Here is a 14,995-nt window from a genome sequence, read left to right on the forward strand (position 1 = left end):
TGGCCACCCGCAGAATGCCACCATTTTGTTAACTCCTGCTGTCTTCCATTGCAGGCCCATCCAGCTCCTTCCCCAGAGGACCCCTGGCCGACACTGACAGAGCGAGCAACCACTGGAGCAGGAAACAGAGGAAGCAACCTGACACTGCCTCGGACCTCGTGGACGCCATATCGCAAGTGGGTGACAGGCTAGTGTGCGCCCTATCCGATTTGCACTCGAGGCACAGGGAGACGTCTGAGCTTACGCAGGCCAGGGAGAGCAATGCCCGCAAGGAGGAGTTGACCATCCTCGCAAGCCACGTGGGCCAGGCCACCAAAAACATGGACAAACTCATTACTCTTATGGAGACATCGACCAGGCGGATCGCAGATGCCATGGACAGGCAAACAGCTGCCTTGGAGAACCTGGCACGGTTGTTTGCCACCAGGGCGCCATCTCTTCCAGTGCCCTCCACATCCCAAGGGCAGCCTCCGCATTCCTCCCCAAGCACCTCTGTACTGCTCCCATCATCATCATCGCCGCCACTGCTGGTGCTGCACAATGCTCCAAACGCTTTGGGGGGCCACCACGCCAGTGCTCCCAAAGCTCCAGAATCACCAGCTCCCAGCGAGGCTGAGGAATGCCAGCCAGAGAAAAAGAAAATAAAAACAGAAGGCAACTAGTGGAATCTCATCATTTGACAATCCCTCAAACATGCTTCTTTGCTCTCATTGGGTAGACACTCATCCTTTTTAAAAAAAACTCCTTTGAGGGGGAAAGTCAGGATGGCGGAAGCTGTAACAAATCTCTCTTTTTTTAATGTAGCCAGAATTTCAGTTTGAAGGTATGTTTGCATAGAAGAGGGAAGGATGAGTTTTGCCTAGGATGACAAAACTGTAGAGTTCACTGGCATTCCACTGTTCTGTCCCTTGCTCCATATTCTGCTGCTTCGTTATGCAATTTGGACTGCATTCCCGTGCACAGTTGCTAGGGAGTAAAGCCCCACTGAACTGTGTAAGGGTGGTTCAGATCTAGGCTTAGGCCACAGAGAAGGTTGGTTCAAAATCTCTGCTCAGCCCTGAAGTTGGTTGGTGGCCTTTGTCAGCTGCTGTTTTTCCTCTCTCCAAATGGGTAATACAAATCTGCGCTGCTTGGTGGTTTTGAAGATGAGCAATTTAAAGACTGAATCATTGTGCACAGTGAAACCGATATAAACGAGTAGAGAACATTCTTTGTTGATATATAACATGTTGTTGTTAAAATCAGTGAAATGCACGGTGAGTGATGGGCTCTTTTCCTCCCTTGTCTCAATGAAACCACGTCTTTATTGGCAAACAAAAATAGTCTTCAAATACTAAAATTGAACATTTTTAATGTGGTTGCGGCAGCTGCTCTTGGAAGATCAAAGCCCAAGCTTGGTGGTTCTTTCCTTCGCAGGTTATAAGAATGGGGAACCTCTGGCCCTCCAGATGATGTTGAACTACAACTCCCTTCAGCCCTAGCAAGTATGACCAATGGCCAGGGATGATGGGAGTTGTAGTTGAACAACATCTGGAGGGCCAAAGCTCCCCACAGCTGGGCTACAGCTGAAGGAGGGATAGACCTGAGTGCGCAGAGCAATGGTCTCCATTTTGTAGCTCATGCAAGACAAAATGGGTTAGTAAGAGAAGCAAAGCAAACCTTTGTCTTTCAAAGAACTCCTTGCACTTGAGAGTTCTATGAAACTCATCTCCTCCCAACCACTAACCTTGTAGAGGAGATCAAGGACTAAACACCAGGAATAACTTTTATGACAGTAAGATTTGTTTGACATTGGAACAGTCTCCCTCAGGACATTGTGGACTCTCCTTCATTGGAGGTTTTTGAGCAGAGGTTGGATGGCCCTTCTGTCATGGATGCTTGAGATTCCTGCATTGCAGGGGGTTGTACTAGATGGCCTTTGGTGCATCCCTTCCAACTCTATGATTCTGGGGCTAAGTCAGGGGTGGAGAACCTCCAGGGTTAATCCTGCAGTGGTGGCACACAGCCTGCTCCCTGTCAAAATTGGCCCTTGAGGACAATCATGGAGTCAAAAAGGTTCCTCACCCCTGAACTCAGGATTTGTTTCTTTAATGTTAGCCTGCCTGTTGTTTCTGGGCAGCACACAAGCTGGGGGTATGAGTGTGACAGCCAAATCTTGCTTAACCCCAGCATCTGGCACTCAGAGAGCCAGTGTGGTGTAGTGGTTAAGAGCAGTAGTCTTGTAATCTGGTGAACCGGGTTCACTTCCCTGCTCCTCCACATGCAGCTGCTGGGTGACCTTGGGCTAGTCACACTTCTCTGAAGTCTCTCAGCCTCACTCACCTCACAGAGTGTTTGCTGTGGGGGAGGAAGAAGAATGTTGGCGGCTTTGAGACTCCTTAGGGTAGTGTTAAAGCGGGATATCAAATCCAAACTCCTCCTCCTCTTCTTCAAAGCTTATGTTGTCCCTGACCATTGCTTGTGGAGAAATCAGACTCCATGAATTTGTCTTCAAAGCCTTCAAGCTGGGGGCCAGTACTATTTCTTGTGGTAGCGAGTTCCATAAGTTAATGTTGTGCAGAGTGAAAAGTACTTTTGCTCATAAGCCCCAAGATGTACCGACAATCAACTTTGATTATGATGCCAATGTCTAGATATTGGAAGAGTGAAGCGCTCTCGTCTCCCTTCCTAGTTGCCCCTTCCTCTCTCATTCTTCAGGTGGGCAGCTATGACTGCACAGAAAAAAGATTATTAGCCTCACAAACCAATGCAGTTGGCCTGACAGAGGCGCACTGTGCAGGCTGGAATTTCTCCCGTTACAATTTCCTTTATGGGGAATGTAAATTGTATTAGTGCTCAGCTGCGACTGCAAATACCTGCCTGCAGTCGCTGTGTGGACGTGAGTGGGGAAAGGGATTGACAAGAGTCCCAGTCCCCATGATGGCAAACAGTTCCAACTGACCTAGGTGAGGCTGAGTGTCCTCATTCCTATACAGTGGTACCTCAGGTTACATACGCTTCAGGTTACAGACTCTAACCCAGAAATAGTGCTTCAGGCTGAGAACAGAAATCATGCTCTGGCGGCGCAGCGGCAGCAAGAGGCCCCATTAGCTAAAGTGGTGTTTTAGGTTAAGAACAGTTTCAGGTTAAGTACAGACCTCCGGAACGAATTGAGTACTTAACCTGAGGTACCACTGTATTTGAAAGCGCTGTGCACCACCACCCCAGGTGAAGGGCACATTGATTCCTAAACAAAATATGTGGTCGTTTCAGACAAGCAACCCATTTTTAAAAAAATGTGTATTAGGGAACTAGAGGCCTGCATCCAAAGATTGGGCTGGTTATTTCAGCCTTGCAACTAAGGCCCCAATTATTACTAGCCTGTTAAGGGGCTAGCAGCTTCTGTTTCCACGACGGCTACAGAGAAGGAACCCTACCTCCTCTTGGCATGCTGAGAGAGAGGGAAGAATGCCTTCTACGAAGCAGATTGTGCCAGCCTGCTACGTTTTCAGGAAGGCCATGAAGGAAGGAACAAAGTAGACAGCATCAAAATGCCACATATCCTGTAGTATGGGGCTCACGGAAGTTGCAAGTAAAAGGTGTGTGAGAGAGTATTGCCAATACATTCTAAGCGCATATGCTATTGAAGAGGCACTGCCACTTTTAACTGAAAAGTGCAGACTGCTTTTGTTTCTCAAATGCCTAGTTGTAACTGGGATCTCTATTGTAGAAGATCAGGGTTATGCTTCACCTAAGTAATACTAATTTTGTTTTTGTTTTTTTTTAAAAAAAAGCTCTCAACATTTTTTACATGGCTACCGTACCAATAAAGTTGGATACTAAAAACTTAAAGTGGTGACCATTTATTAACATTTGGTATGTATGTCCAGCAGTTCAGGTGGGGGGGGGGGGGAAGAGACTTAATATCATTTGAAGTTCTTTTAAACTCAACTATCATTACATTTTAATAAATAGGCTTAGGTTCATTTTGTGAAATGAGTCGCTCAGGCATTTTAATGCAGGAAATAAAAATAATCATCACCTTAAAACAATTCCATCTTAGTCAGCGTAGCTATCTTTTTTGCATTTTGCCTACAGAAGAAACTGAAAATAGTCTAGGGATTAAGCCTCACAAAACCACAGTTCCTCAGATGAAGTAATGGTATTTGAGCCAGTTTGTGCTTGGAGCATAGAGGTGATTTTAGATACCTATGATTCCAGTGACTGCAGTACAATTACTTGCATATAATAATCTACATTAAAGGGACACACATTGACACATTCTTAATAAGAGTTTAAATGCCGTTTCATAACTGTTCATTGGGAAACTGAATCAATTTAATTTCCCATTAAGCAGGGGTATAATGAGGATGCAACGGGTTGAATGCCTAAGCATCTAATCTATGCTCAGTAATGCAGCCTTTAAACATAATTCAACAGAGGAAATGTTCATCCCCACACACAGGCCCAATTTCGCTGCATAGTCAGTTGTTTGTTTTGCCTTTTTTTCCCTCCCCAAGTGGTCTAACCTTATGCCAGGTTCCAGTGTTATTTACTTATTCTGTTTGTAAATCACCGTGCTGCAAGGCACACCCATGGTGGTTTATAATATTAAAACACTAAAACAAATTAAATGGTACAATACAAAGAGTGGGAAGCTTTTTCACCCTAGCACCACATTCCCTTAGGAGGAAACCTTATGAGGGCCATATGCCAGGGGTGGCTGGGGCCAGAGATGAAAGTGGTCCGAACAATGAACCAGAAATTTAGCACTTCTGCAATAGGGTAGCTTCTGTACACATTTGCACACACCGCTCTCTCCTCCATCCAGACAAACGACATTATCAGGACATATTCTAGCAGGGTAATACTCTCAATGAGAATGTGAAGAAAGGCCAGTGAGGGTGGGGCCTTGGAAGAAATTCAAGGGTTGTGTGATCTGGGGAGAATTCTGAGTCAGAAAGGGCTGAAGGGAGACAGAAATGGAGCAAGAGCTCTTGGGTTGAAAGCCTCTTCAGGAGACAATGAAACTTGCTGCCTGGTCTGGGCTTCTCCACTTCTGTCACTAAACTGCCGTGTGATGGGAAGAGCCAACATTCTTCATTCATTTCTCAAGCCACGGGCATCATAACACATGCTAACTCACCTCCCATCTCTCCAAGCACACCCTTGATGGCCAAAATGTGCTATGTGCATCATGTATTTGTGGAGGGTACCCATGTTTCTGTGCTCATCAGAAATGCACAAGCTGTTGCTGCAGCACCGTAGACACAGGTTTGTGCAATTGGTAGGAGTTTATTTAGGTCATATGTTGCCCCCTCCCCCCCCAAAAAAAAATCTGTTCTGGGGCTTCCTCTCAACTCACCAGAGCGGATGTGGGTGGTGCTCGCAGGAATAAGAGGAAGTCCCATAGTGCAGACAGACAAAACGCTACATATTGTGATGGTATGGCAACAGAAAGGTTTCCTTAACTGCTGATTCCAACATAAAGAGAAATATTAGTAGGAAAAACCGACCTTGAATCAATAGGATATTAAGCACTGGTTGAAATGAATATCCCAGTCCTTAGCACGGTCGATTTACTTCAGATTTGAGGCTTTGACCTCATCCTGTGCATTGAGCAAATAATCGTATCCATGAAAAATAAAACTGCAGCCGTATTTTACACTTGCTGGGGAGTAATTCCGACAGAATGTACACCTTGTAAATCCTATTGCAATTACTAGGATGTTTAAGCCTAGGATGCTTGCAATCCTGTGCACGTTGAATCAAAGAGTAAATTCTGTTAAATTCATTTGGTCTAACTTAAGTAAACATGTAGAGGCTTCCTTTACATGTAAGTTCATTTGATGGAATTTCAACATTTGAGTAAAAGTTTTGAACAAACCTTGTTTCAGAAAGCCTTATGCAAATTATATTTAAAACTGTTTTGATTATCATTATTAAAAAAAATTCCCCAGGTATGACTAAGAAATTGATACAGCTAAAAAGAACTGAGTTTAGAATACCAAAAGGTCTAGATTTACTGCTTCAGAAAAATAAAATGCAAAGTTATCCCATTAATTCAGTTGCATTAATCTTTACTTAAAATCTCCCAGTGCCAGCTGTCAGTTAATTTCCGCTTAATGGTACCTGCCATTTTAACGTCAAGTGTTGATTGCAAATTATGGAGGAAATATATGCCAAAAGACATGCCCTGTGTACTGAGAAGGGCTTATAATACCCACAATGTCCAAGTTGGGTACTGCAAATTGTCCCATCTTTTTTAAAAATTTTATTTTGACAAAGTAATATTCATAAATGAATAAGAATAAAAATGTGCACCCCACCACTGAGACCATTCCATTGTAACTATCCAACCTCCCAAAATTTCAACACCTCTTGCGATGGTTTGACCCCTTTCCGTTTTAACAGTACAAATTCTACAAATACCCACCAAATCTCCTCAAAATCATTTCGCCTGCATATTCCCTGTGTTACCTTAATGGTGCATGTTAATTTATCATTTATAACTACGTCCCACACCTCTGTATACCATTCTTCCATTTTATATTCTGCTTGCCCCTTCCACTTCCTAGCTATAATAATTCGTGCAGCTGTCAATAAATTTGTGAGCAAGTCCTTCATAGCCTGTGAACCTTCCACTGCATCATAAATTGATAATAATGCTACCTCTGGACTTTGAGTCAGCTTTAACCCAGTGCAATTTGTACATCTTACTCAGAATTGTCTACTCTTTTAGTGGTTCTCAGGCAGGAGTCTTTCCCACAACATCTCCCTGGTCTGGAGAGAATATTGCGGCTTCATCCTGCCAATACCAAGGATTGAACCTGGAAAGTTCTTCATGAAAAGCATGTGCTTTCCCACTGATATACAGTCCCTCCCCATTGTTATGGTTGAACCCAGTCCAGTATCCAATATAACAGGCTGAACCAGCTCTTGTTTATTTATATCCCACCTTTCCTCCAAAGAACTTAAACTGGTGTGCATGATTCTCCTTCTCCTCCTTTAATCCCCACAGCAACTCTGAGGTTGGGGAGGCTGAGAGGCACTGAGTGGCCCAAGGTCACCCCGTGAGCTTCATGGCGGAGTGGGGATTTGAACTCTGGACTCCCAGGTCCTGGGCCAGCACTTTTAACCACTACACCACACTGGCTCTTGATGGCAGAAGCAGTATGGAACCCATGCCGTTTCTGCTCTGTCACAGTGGGGTCACCCTTTGCAAAACCCAGTGCCCTTTGTAAGCTCCCAATATCACAGTACCTAAAAATGTGGTTCCATACTAATTTCAGCGGGGCCATGATCTTTGCATGACGTATATAACTTGTGGAACCTTTTTCCAGGCTACATTTCCTTCTAGGGGCCACATGGCAAGAGCAGATGGGGCCAGAGGCAAAAGTGAACAGAAAAATGAATGTGTATTTTACATAAACCTCTCTGTGTTCTCCATCCAGGGCAGGAAGTGGTATCATTATCAGAGCTGAAGGTCACATTCAAGGCAGGCAAAAACACTCAAAGGTGTGAAGCAGGGACACTGAAGAGTGTGACCTTAGGAGGGTCTTCAGGACCAGGCAGAGAGGGATTCTGTCATCCTCCAGGCCTGAGGTTTGCTACCTCTGTGTTCAAGCTGCTGACAGACATTTTGCTGCAGTTTTATTTTCACCCAGACAGGGAAATACAGTGTTCATACACGCAAGGAACTAGCATCTGCATCTGACAGGGAAAGACAGGAAGAACAATGAGGTTACGCAAAACAGATTCCTAATTGGTGCATGCAAGCAAACAATTCTGCCCCGCTGGTTCCACAGAAGGGACAGACAGTGCAGTGGGAGAGATTTATGGCTTTTACATCAGGCTTACCTGAGCAGCTGTCCTGCATGGGGAAATGGAAATTAGCAAATGGTACCAGTTTTCTGAACAAGAGTAGCGAGAAGCCCTGGAACCAACAAAGCAAAAAGCCAAACAAGCAAACAACTCGAGTGTGCCTTTTCAGAGGACTACAATGGCAGCTCTGCTTGAACAACATCCCAAACACAAGCAACAAGACCAGCATGCTAATGTTATTTATACTGCTCAAGGACAGTATTACATCCTGCAAGAATAAAAAAGATGGTCCTGACTTTGGGACATACAGAACATTAAAGGAGCGGGAGCAGAAAGGGCTTAACCAATAAAGGAGCACAGCGAAGTCCATTAACCGCTGACTCTCCACACCTATGTCGAGGTGAGGGAGGAAGAGATGAGCTATGTGGCTGCAGGGAAGAGTGGATTCATCTTTTGGTCTGCTTCTAGCTGCACTGTCGTCAAAGTTCAGCTCAGCCTTTTTACCAGATCTGAGAAAGTACTGGTGGGAACTGATAGGAAAGCATTCTTAGGACTAATCAGTGCTTTTTTTCTCGGGGGACACAGGGGTACGCATACCCCTAAACATTTTGTAAATCTTTGTACTTTTGTACATTTACTGTACAGTGGTACCTCGGATTACAGACGCTTCAGTTTATAGACACTTCAAGTTACAGACTCCGCTAACCCAGAAATAGTACCTCGGGTTAAGAACTTTGCCCCAGGATGAGAACAGAAATTGCATGGCAGTGGTGCGGTAGCAGCGGGAGGCCCCATTAGCGAAAGTGGTACCTTAGGTTAAGAACAGTTTCAGGTTAAGAACGGACCTCCAGAACGAATTAAGTTCTTAACCCGAGGTACCACTGTATTTATTTTCCCCAATTTGAACTATAAAATGGTGCTTTTCTTCAGTCAAAATGAGAGTACCCCTAAACATTATTATTTTTTTTAGAAAAAAAGTACTGGGACTGATACCCACCACAAGAGCATGCTCCTATAGAGCTAGCAGATCAAATAACTGGGTCTATACCATAGTAGTGTGCTACAAAGGGACGCTCAGAAATCTAAGCAAACCAAGGTGATTCTAGCACAGTGCTCCGCTCCCATCATCCCCGACCACTGGCCATGCCAGGCTGGTGCTGATCGGAGCTGGAGTCCCAGTTGGCAATGACCCTGTGGTTCCCCAGTTGTGGAATGCCCTCCTAAATGTCTCCATCATTCTTAACTTTCAGGAGGAATCTGAAAATATTCCTGCTTATGCGGGCATTTGGTGGCTAATGAACAGCGTTTGTGGCAATCTCACAATCATTGGATGGAAGAATGTTTTTGACTGTAATTGCTTCTAACTAAAACTGCTTTTAAGGGATGCAGGTGGCGCTGTGGGTTAAACCACAGAGCCTAGGGCTTGCCGATCAGAAGGTCAGTGGTTTGAATCCCCGCGACGGGGTGAGCTCCTGTTGTTTGGTCCCAGCTCCCGCCAACCTAGCAGTTTGAAAGCACGCCAGTGCAAGTAGATAAAATAGGTACCGCTCCGGCAGGAAGGTAAACGGCGTTTCCGTGTGCTGCTCTGGTTCGCCAGAAGCGGCTTAGTCATGCTGGCCACATAACCCGGAAGCTGTACGCCGGCTCCCTCGGCCAATAAAGCCAGATGAGCGCTGCAACCCCAGAGTCAGTCACGACTGGACCGAACGGTCAGGGGTCCCTTTACCTTTACCTTTAAAACTGCTTTTAGAGGTTTTGAATTGTAATTGTCTTCAGAATATTTTTCCTGTTTTTGTTTATACATTGTGTATCTGTTTGCTGCAGGGTATGAATTCGGTTTATAATGAGGAACAGCATCTGGAAGGCCACAGGCTTTGCACCCTTGGGCTGAAGTCTGAGATGTTGCAGATGAGGCTCAACACTTCCACTACAGTTAGGAAGCCCACTGGGAGGCGGGCTTGTACAAGTCAGTTTCTCCGCCCAATCTTATTTCACATGGGTTGCTGAGAGGATAATACTGAAGGGGAAACATGCAACAAAAAGTTGAGCAGTGCAACCTCAGAGGATGCTTGTGGGATACAGGGTAGTGACAGCAGATAGCCCTGCTGCTTCGAAATACAAAGGGTTGGCGTGGCTTGACTTCATTTAAATAATTTTGAAAGGGGAAATTAGGAAATTACTGTAGCACACAGGAGAACAATCATTGGTATCCTCAAAGCATGTGCATTAAGCTCAGCCCACCCTCACCAACCCTTTGTGTCCTTGGATTTATCACAGAGGGACCAATGCCAGGCCTAAAGGTGTGGTTAGATCGGGATTATGGAGAACCACTAGCCTTGCATGGTACATGTGCCAAACTGTAAGCCGTCAAGCAGGTACCATGTAACTCATATTTGTCTACTCTGAATGCGCCTTCTGCTTATTATTAGAGCATGAAACTCTTAATCTCAGCGTCATGGGTTGAAGCCTCACATTGGGCAAGTTTCCTGCATTGCAGGGGGTTGGACTAGAAAACCCTCGTGGTACCTTGCAGCTCTACAGTTCTTCAAATCAATAAAAGAATACTGGCACTTAGATGCCATGGAATATTTTTTTCCTTTTTTATTAAATTTTTTCTTGGTTTACAAAAGTATGTGCAATGTCTCTCTCTCTTTTTTTTAAGTAACATTTTTTTACAGATCAGTTTCATTTGTTGAGACATTAGGAAGAAAAGGGGGAATGAGGTGGAGGGGGAAAGGTGAGTGGGGGTGGGTGGCGATGTTTTCTATTTTACTTAATATACGTGGTGTTTTGTGTCAGCGTCACTTGTGCAGGTTCTCTGCTATTCACTTGTGTTTCTTTGGTGGTGAGAGAGGTTGGGGTTGGCCTAGGGCAGGGGTCTGCAACCTTAAAGCAAAAAGAGCCACTTGGACCCGTTTTTGAAGGGGGAAAAACTGGGAGCTGCAAAACCATTGTGACATTTAAAAAAATATATCTCCGGAGCCGCAATCTGACAGCGGGCGGGAAGGTGACGTCGGGGCAGTGCCTGACTAACGCACGCACAGCCCCCATGCGACGTCACAGCCAGTACAGCGCCCGCCACAGTGGGGAGTGTCGGGGCGCACAATGCGTCTCCTCCCCTCGCTAGTATCCGCCCCGGAGCCGCGGCAAAGGTGTAAAAGAGCCACATGTGGCTCCGGAGCCGCGGGTTGCAGACCCCTGGCCTAGGGTGTGGTTGTTTGTGATTGGCTGTGGTGCTCCTTGTTTTCATGTGTGAGTGGGGTGGGTGGGTGTTTTGGATCAGGTTAGCCATATTGATTTGTATGTTGTTGGTGGATTTTAGTCATTGCCTTGTTGGGCTGTGCATGTGATAAAGGGGAGCCATACCGGGAGATGCCATGGAATTGAATTCTGCCTCACCACGTTGCACAAGCAAACCTCAGCGCTCTCTTCTCCCAAAATTTGCTCAAGGATGTCTCCCAACCCACTGTGTGGAGCGTGGCAGGCAAAAGGAGGATGTTGAAGCCCTGTTACATACACAGAAGTCCACTCCACACAGCCAGTCAACCTTGTGGGCAGTAGCCAACTAATGGACCCTGTCAGGACAGTTTTACACTTAGGCAACATAGTGTCTCCCCTCTCCTCCTCCCCACATGCCTCTTAAATCTCTTCTAAGGGTTCCCACTGATTTGGAGAGGGTGGAGGGAGGGCTGGAGAGAGAAGGGAAAGTTCCACTGCGGAAGTGTAAATCCTTCTGCTTCTGGGATGTTCATTGGATGCTGCCCTGTATTTTTATTTTAAGAAGCCTCTGGGGGAGTTATAGATATGCATAGCATTTACCCATCCACTCCTACATCTATCACACACACCTCAAATGCTCCTATGAATCCACCATGTTGTTCTGACTCTACCCACAGAGCAGCCAACTCCAAGAGACCAGCTTTAATTCTGCCAGTGTGAATTATTTTAAGCCCCAGACTAAATAAAATGGAAGGGATGCAAGCTGGAAGCTGAGGTCACTGTGGTCTTTCAGAGCCACTCCTACCAGAAATACCTCGTTAATAACATTCAAGAATCACTTCACAATTTAGCCAAAGAAAAAGGCTTTGTAATACTTGAGAGCCGTTCTCTGATATTTTTGGTATCGAAGGCATTTTAAATGTATAACAAGATGTTCAGCATGCATCCGAGGTGGGTGGAAGAGGGGAAATGAACTGAAACAGGCCTAAGTGTGCCAGCATTGGAGTGCCAGCTTTTGGCTTTGGCAACAGAATTCTTCCTTTTTCAGTTCATTGAACTGAATCTGCTATGAGCAAAGCTCTCGCCCTCCACCCCCCGCCACACATGTTTACAAGCTATTACTAGGTTATAATTCTGCATGTAGCACTTATTATATTGTCTGCCTTCAGCAGAGATGCTGGTGAGCTTTGCACCAATGCTACTACCCAAGGGAGTTTGATCATGGGTACAGTCAACCTGTTCTTAGTGGAGAACCTACAGTCCATGGGTCAAATTAGGGCCATGGGGTTGTGTTCCCCAAGCCTTATCCACCTGTCCTACAACTGATGTCGTTTATAATGTCAGGTACAGGACAGGTAAAGTCACGGCTACAAAGGAACAATCGGAAGCTCCTGGTTGTTCTTGACAAATCTGTATGTGGCAACTTTCACAAGCCCCACTGGCATGGTGTAGTAGAGTCAATCCCTGCTTAAAGCAGCATCAATCACATCTGATAGCACCAATCAATAGCACTTGTCAGTGGTGACATCAAGTCCCACTGTGATCAGCTGGACTCTTCCCTTTGCAGCAATTTGAACTCAAGCCACTATGCAGAAGAAAAATGTGCCACCTGGTCATTGTGATGCCATGCGATTAGCAGGTGAGCAGCCGCAACCACTTGTCAAAGTGGCCTGTCAAGGGTAGGAGAGCTCAGGATCTGGCTGTTCCCCATCCCTGGTATAGTTTGAAAGAATATGCATGTGGGTCCTTGGAGCAAAACTCTTGGCTGCTTTACTCCTCCTCCACTACCTGAAGGTAAGCCATGGTTTAGCTTAGTGTGAAATCAGAACTCTGGCTTATGGGTTGCCCCCCCCCCCCCCACAAGCAGTAATCCAGGAACAGACCTTGGCTACAGACCATGGTTTGTCTGAAGCAAGACAAACCAAAAGTTCAGGTTGACACGCAATACTAAGTCATGGCTTAGCTCTGGTTAGCTGGAGGATCGGGGAAAGGAATGAAGTGCCACAATTTTTGCTATGAATACGAATATGCCTGCTTACTCACACTCAGCTATGGATTTAGCATTACTTCCAGTCCATGACACTGTATCAATCTTCCTCTCCTATCGACATGAATATGGATGAAAAGGAGCACATTCTTCTCCCCAAAAAGGATGCGAGATCAGTCTACTCCCAGTCTGTGTCACTTTTGAATGTGTTCTGTTCAGTTCAGTTCAGCATTCAATTGGGATGTTTAAAATTCTGCATGAAAACTTGCATTTGCGGGCAGTTAGTCTTCTATGCTGTTTGATCAGCACAAGGATTACCACTAGTGCAAAAGCCCTCCATCCCCCCACCCCCAAATATGCTCCCTAGAACAGGTTTAGAGAACATGTAAGGAGAGGAAGTTCCATTGCAAGCAGACAGAACTACTTACTTATTACTATGTTGAATACAATCCTATGTTTCAATATGTATTGCTAAATGCATTCTCTCACAACGTAATTTCTGGTATGTTTTTCAAGCCAAAAGCTCATCCGAACATTTAGGGAAATGCAAAGGCGGGTATGAGTCATGGCGAATCTGCTCAGTAGTGGAGGCCCAGATAAGGTGAGTTCGTATAAGAATTCACAAAGATTGAATTCCTCAATTATCCCTACTCCCAAGCGCAGCATTACTGCTGCTCGACTCTCTCCAAAACAGAAAGGGAAGGTGATCTGCATTCATCAGGATGTTCTGTAACTCCATATTAGAGCATTTGGTTTGCATGCAGAAGGTCCCAGTTTCCATCTCCCAGTAGGGCTGTCTGAAAAATCCTGGAGAATCAGAGCTAGATAAACCAATCATGTGCCTTGGAAATTTTCTATGATCCTGTGTTCTGCATTCTAGAATAGTAGCCCAGATACCTATTTTCAAGCATCATCTCTCTACTGTTTTCTGGCTAGGAAGAATTGTATCTTGCACCTAAAAGAAAATACGAGACAAACACACATGCTTCTTGTACTAAGCTCAGAGGAAGCACACAGCAGCCAGTAACAATCCTTTAAAAATGTAAGTAGTGCAGTGTCTTCTCGTTGCTTTTTCTTTTCTTAACGGGGACTGGATAAGAATCAGAGGCAGGATAGTCACAGGGAAGACACAGGCAACATTGACGGAGCGGCTACTTTTAAAGATCACAAAATGGCTCCAGCAGGCAGAAGGGATTATGTCAATGACCACCTGGGATATTTTGCCTGTGATGCTGAAAGGTGCAAGTGTCACACCCCTTGCCACTTTAGAAGGCCCAGTCGCCTTCTAAATCTGGCCCGCAGGCAGTCCAGGAATCTGTGTGTTTTTACATGAGTAGGATGTGTGATTTTATTTAAAATGCATCTCTGGGTTATTTGTGGGGCATAGGAATTCGTTCATTCCCCCCCCCCAAAAAAAAATATATAGTTCTGCCCCCCACAAGGTCTGAGGGACACTGGACTGGTCCCCTGCTGAATAAGTTTGCTGACCCCGCTTTAGATACATGCAAGAATCTTCACAACGAATGTATATGGATGAAGGAGCTTCTTATTCTTCCAAGACAGACAATCTGCATTGCTAAGAATAGATTCCTTTCAGGCCATCTTCCTCCTCAGCAGGCTGTGCTGCCTATCAGTTTTCTCTTTTCATAGGCACACTGTTCCCCTCGCACCATGAGCCACCTTTACAGGTCTCTCGGGCAGATTCCAGGATGCTATTTAATGTTCAAGTCCCACAGTTTCATTAGCCTGAACACACTTGGTAAGCCTGTGATCTTTGACACCTTAGAGAACAGGAATAATTTTATAGTACATCCACACCATTTTTTATTTTAACTCACGCCCAGAATACCACAAGGTATATACCAGCCTTCTCCTCTGAACTATTCCTGTGCAACAAGCTAAGAGCTTAGACTCACAATGATATAACCTATTCTACAGGTGTTAGGACTCGGGGATAACATGGCCAGGCATGTGTTTCAGACAGGA

General features: G+C 45.2%; 1 protein-coding gene and 1 long non-coding RNA gene across 14 annotated transcripts in view; both read left to right on the forward strand.

Moving 5' to 3' along the window:
- LOC310709169 overlaps positions 1-3,831 on the forward strand; it is a 393,123-nt gene extending 389,292 nt beyond the window's left edge. Inside the window, exon 2 of the long non-coding RNA XR_014527382.1 lies at positions 3,097-3,831. This is a non-coding gene — a long non-coding RNA (uncharacterized lncRNA). The remainder of the gene's footprint in view (positions 1-3,096) is intronic.
- LOC310709034 (uncharacterized protein) overlaps positions 1-14,995 on the forward strand; it is a 431,701-nt gene that overhangs the window by 4,940 nt on the left and 411,766 nt on the right. For 10 of the 13 annotated variants that reach the window (XM_083508139.1, XM_083508138.1, XM_083508140.1 and 7 more), the window contains one exon: positions 55-3,831. In XM_083508139.1, the coding sequence (XP_083364265.1) occupies positions 55-662 (608 nt within the window). In that variant the 3' untranslated portion in view covers positions 663-3,831. Of the gene's footprint in view, positions 1-54; positions 3,832-14,995 lie in introns of those variants that run through there. The other 3 variants (XR_014527293.1, XR_014527294.1, XR_014527292.1) reach the window with 2 other exon arrangements.

Source organism: Podarcis liolepis, assembly GCF_965112155.1.
Source record: "Podarcis liolepis genome assembly, chromosome: 6".
Lineage (NCBI taxonomy): Eukaryota > Metazoa > Chordata > Lepidosauria > Squamata > Lacertidae > Podarcis > Podarcis liolepis.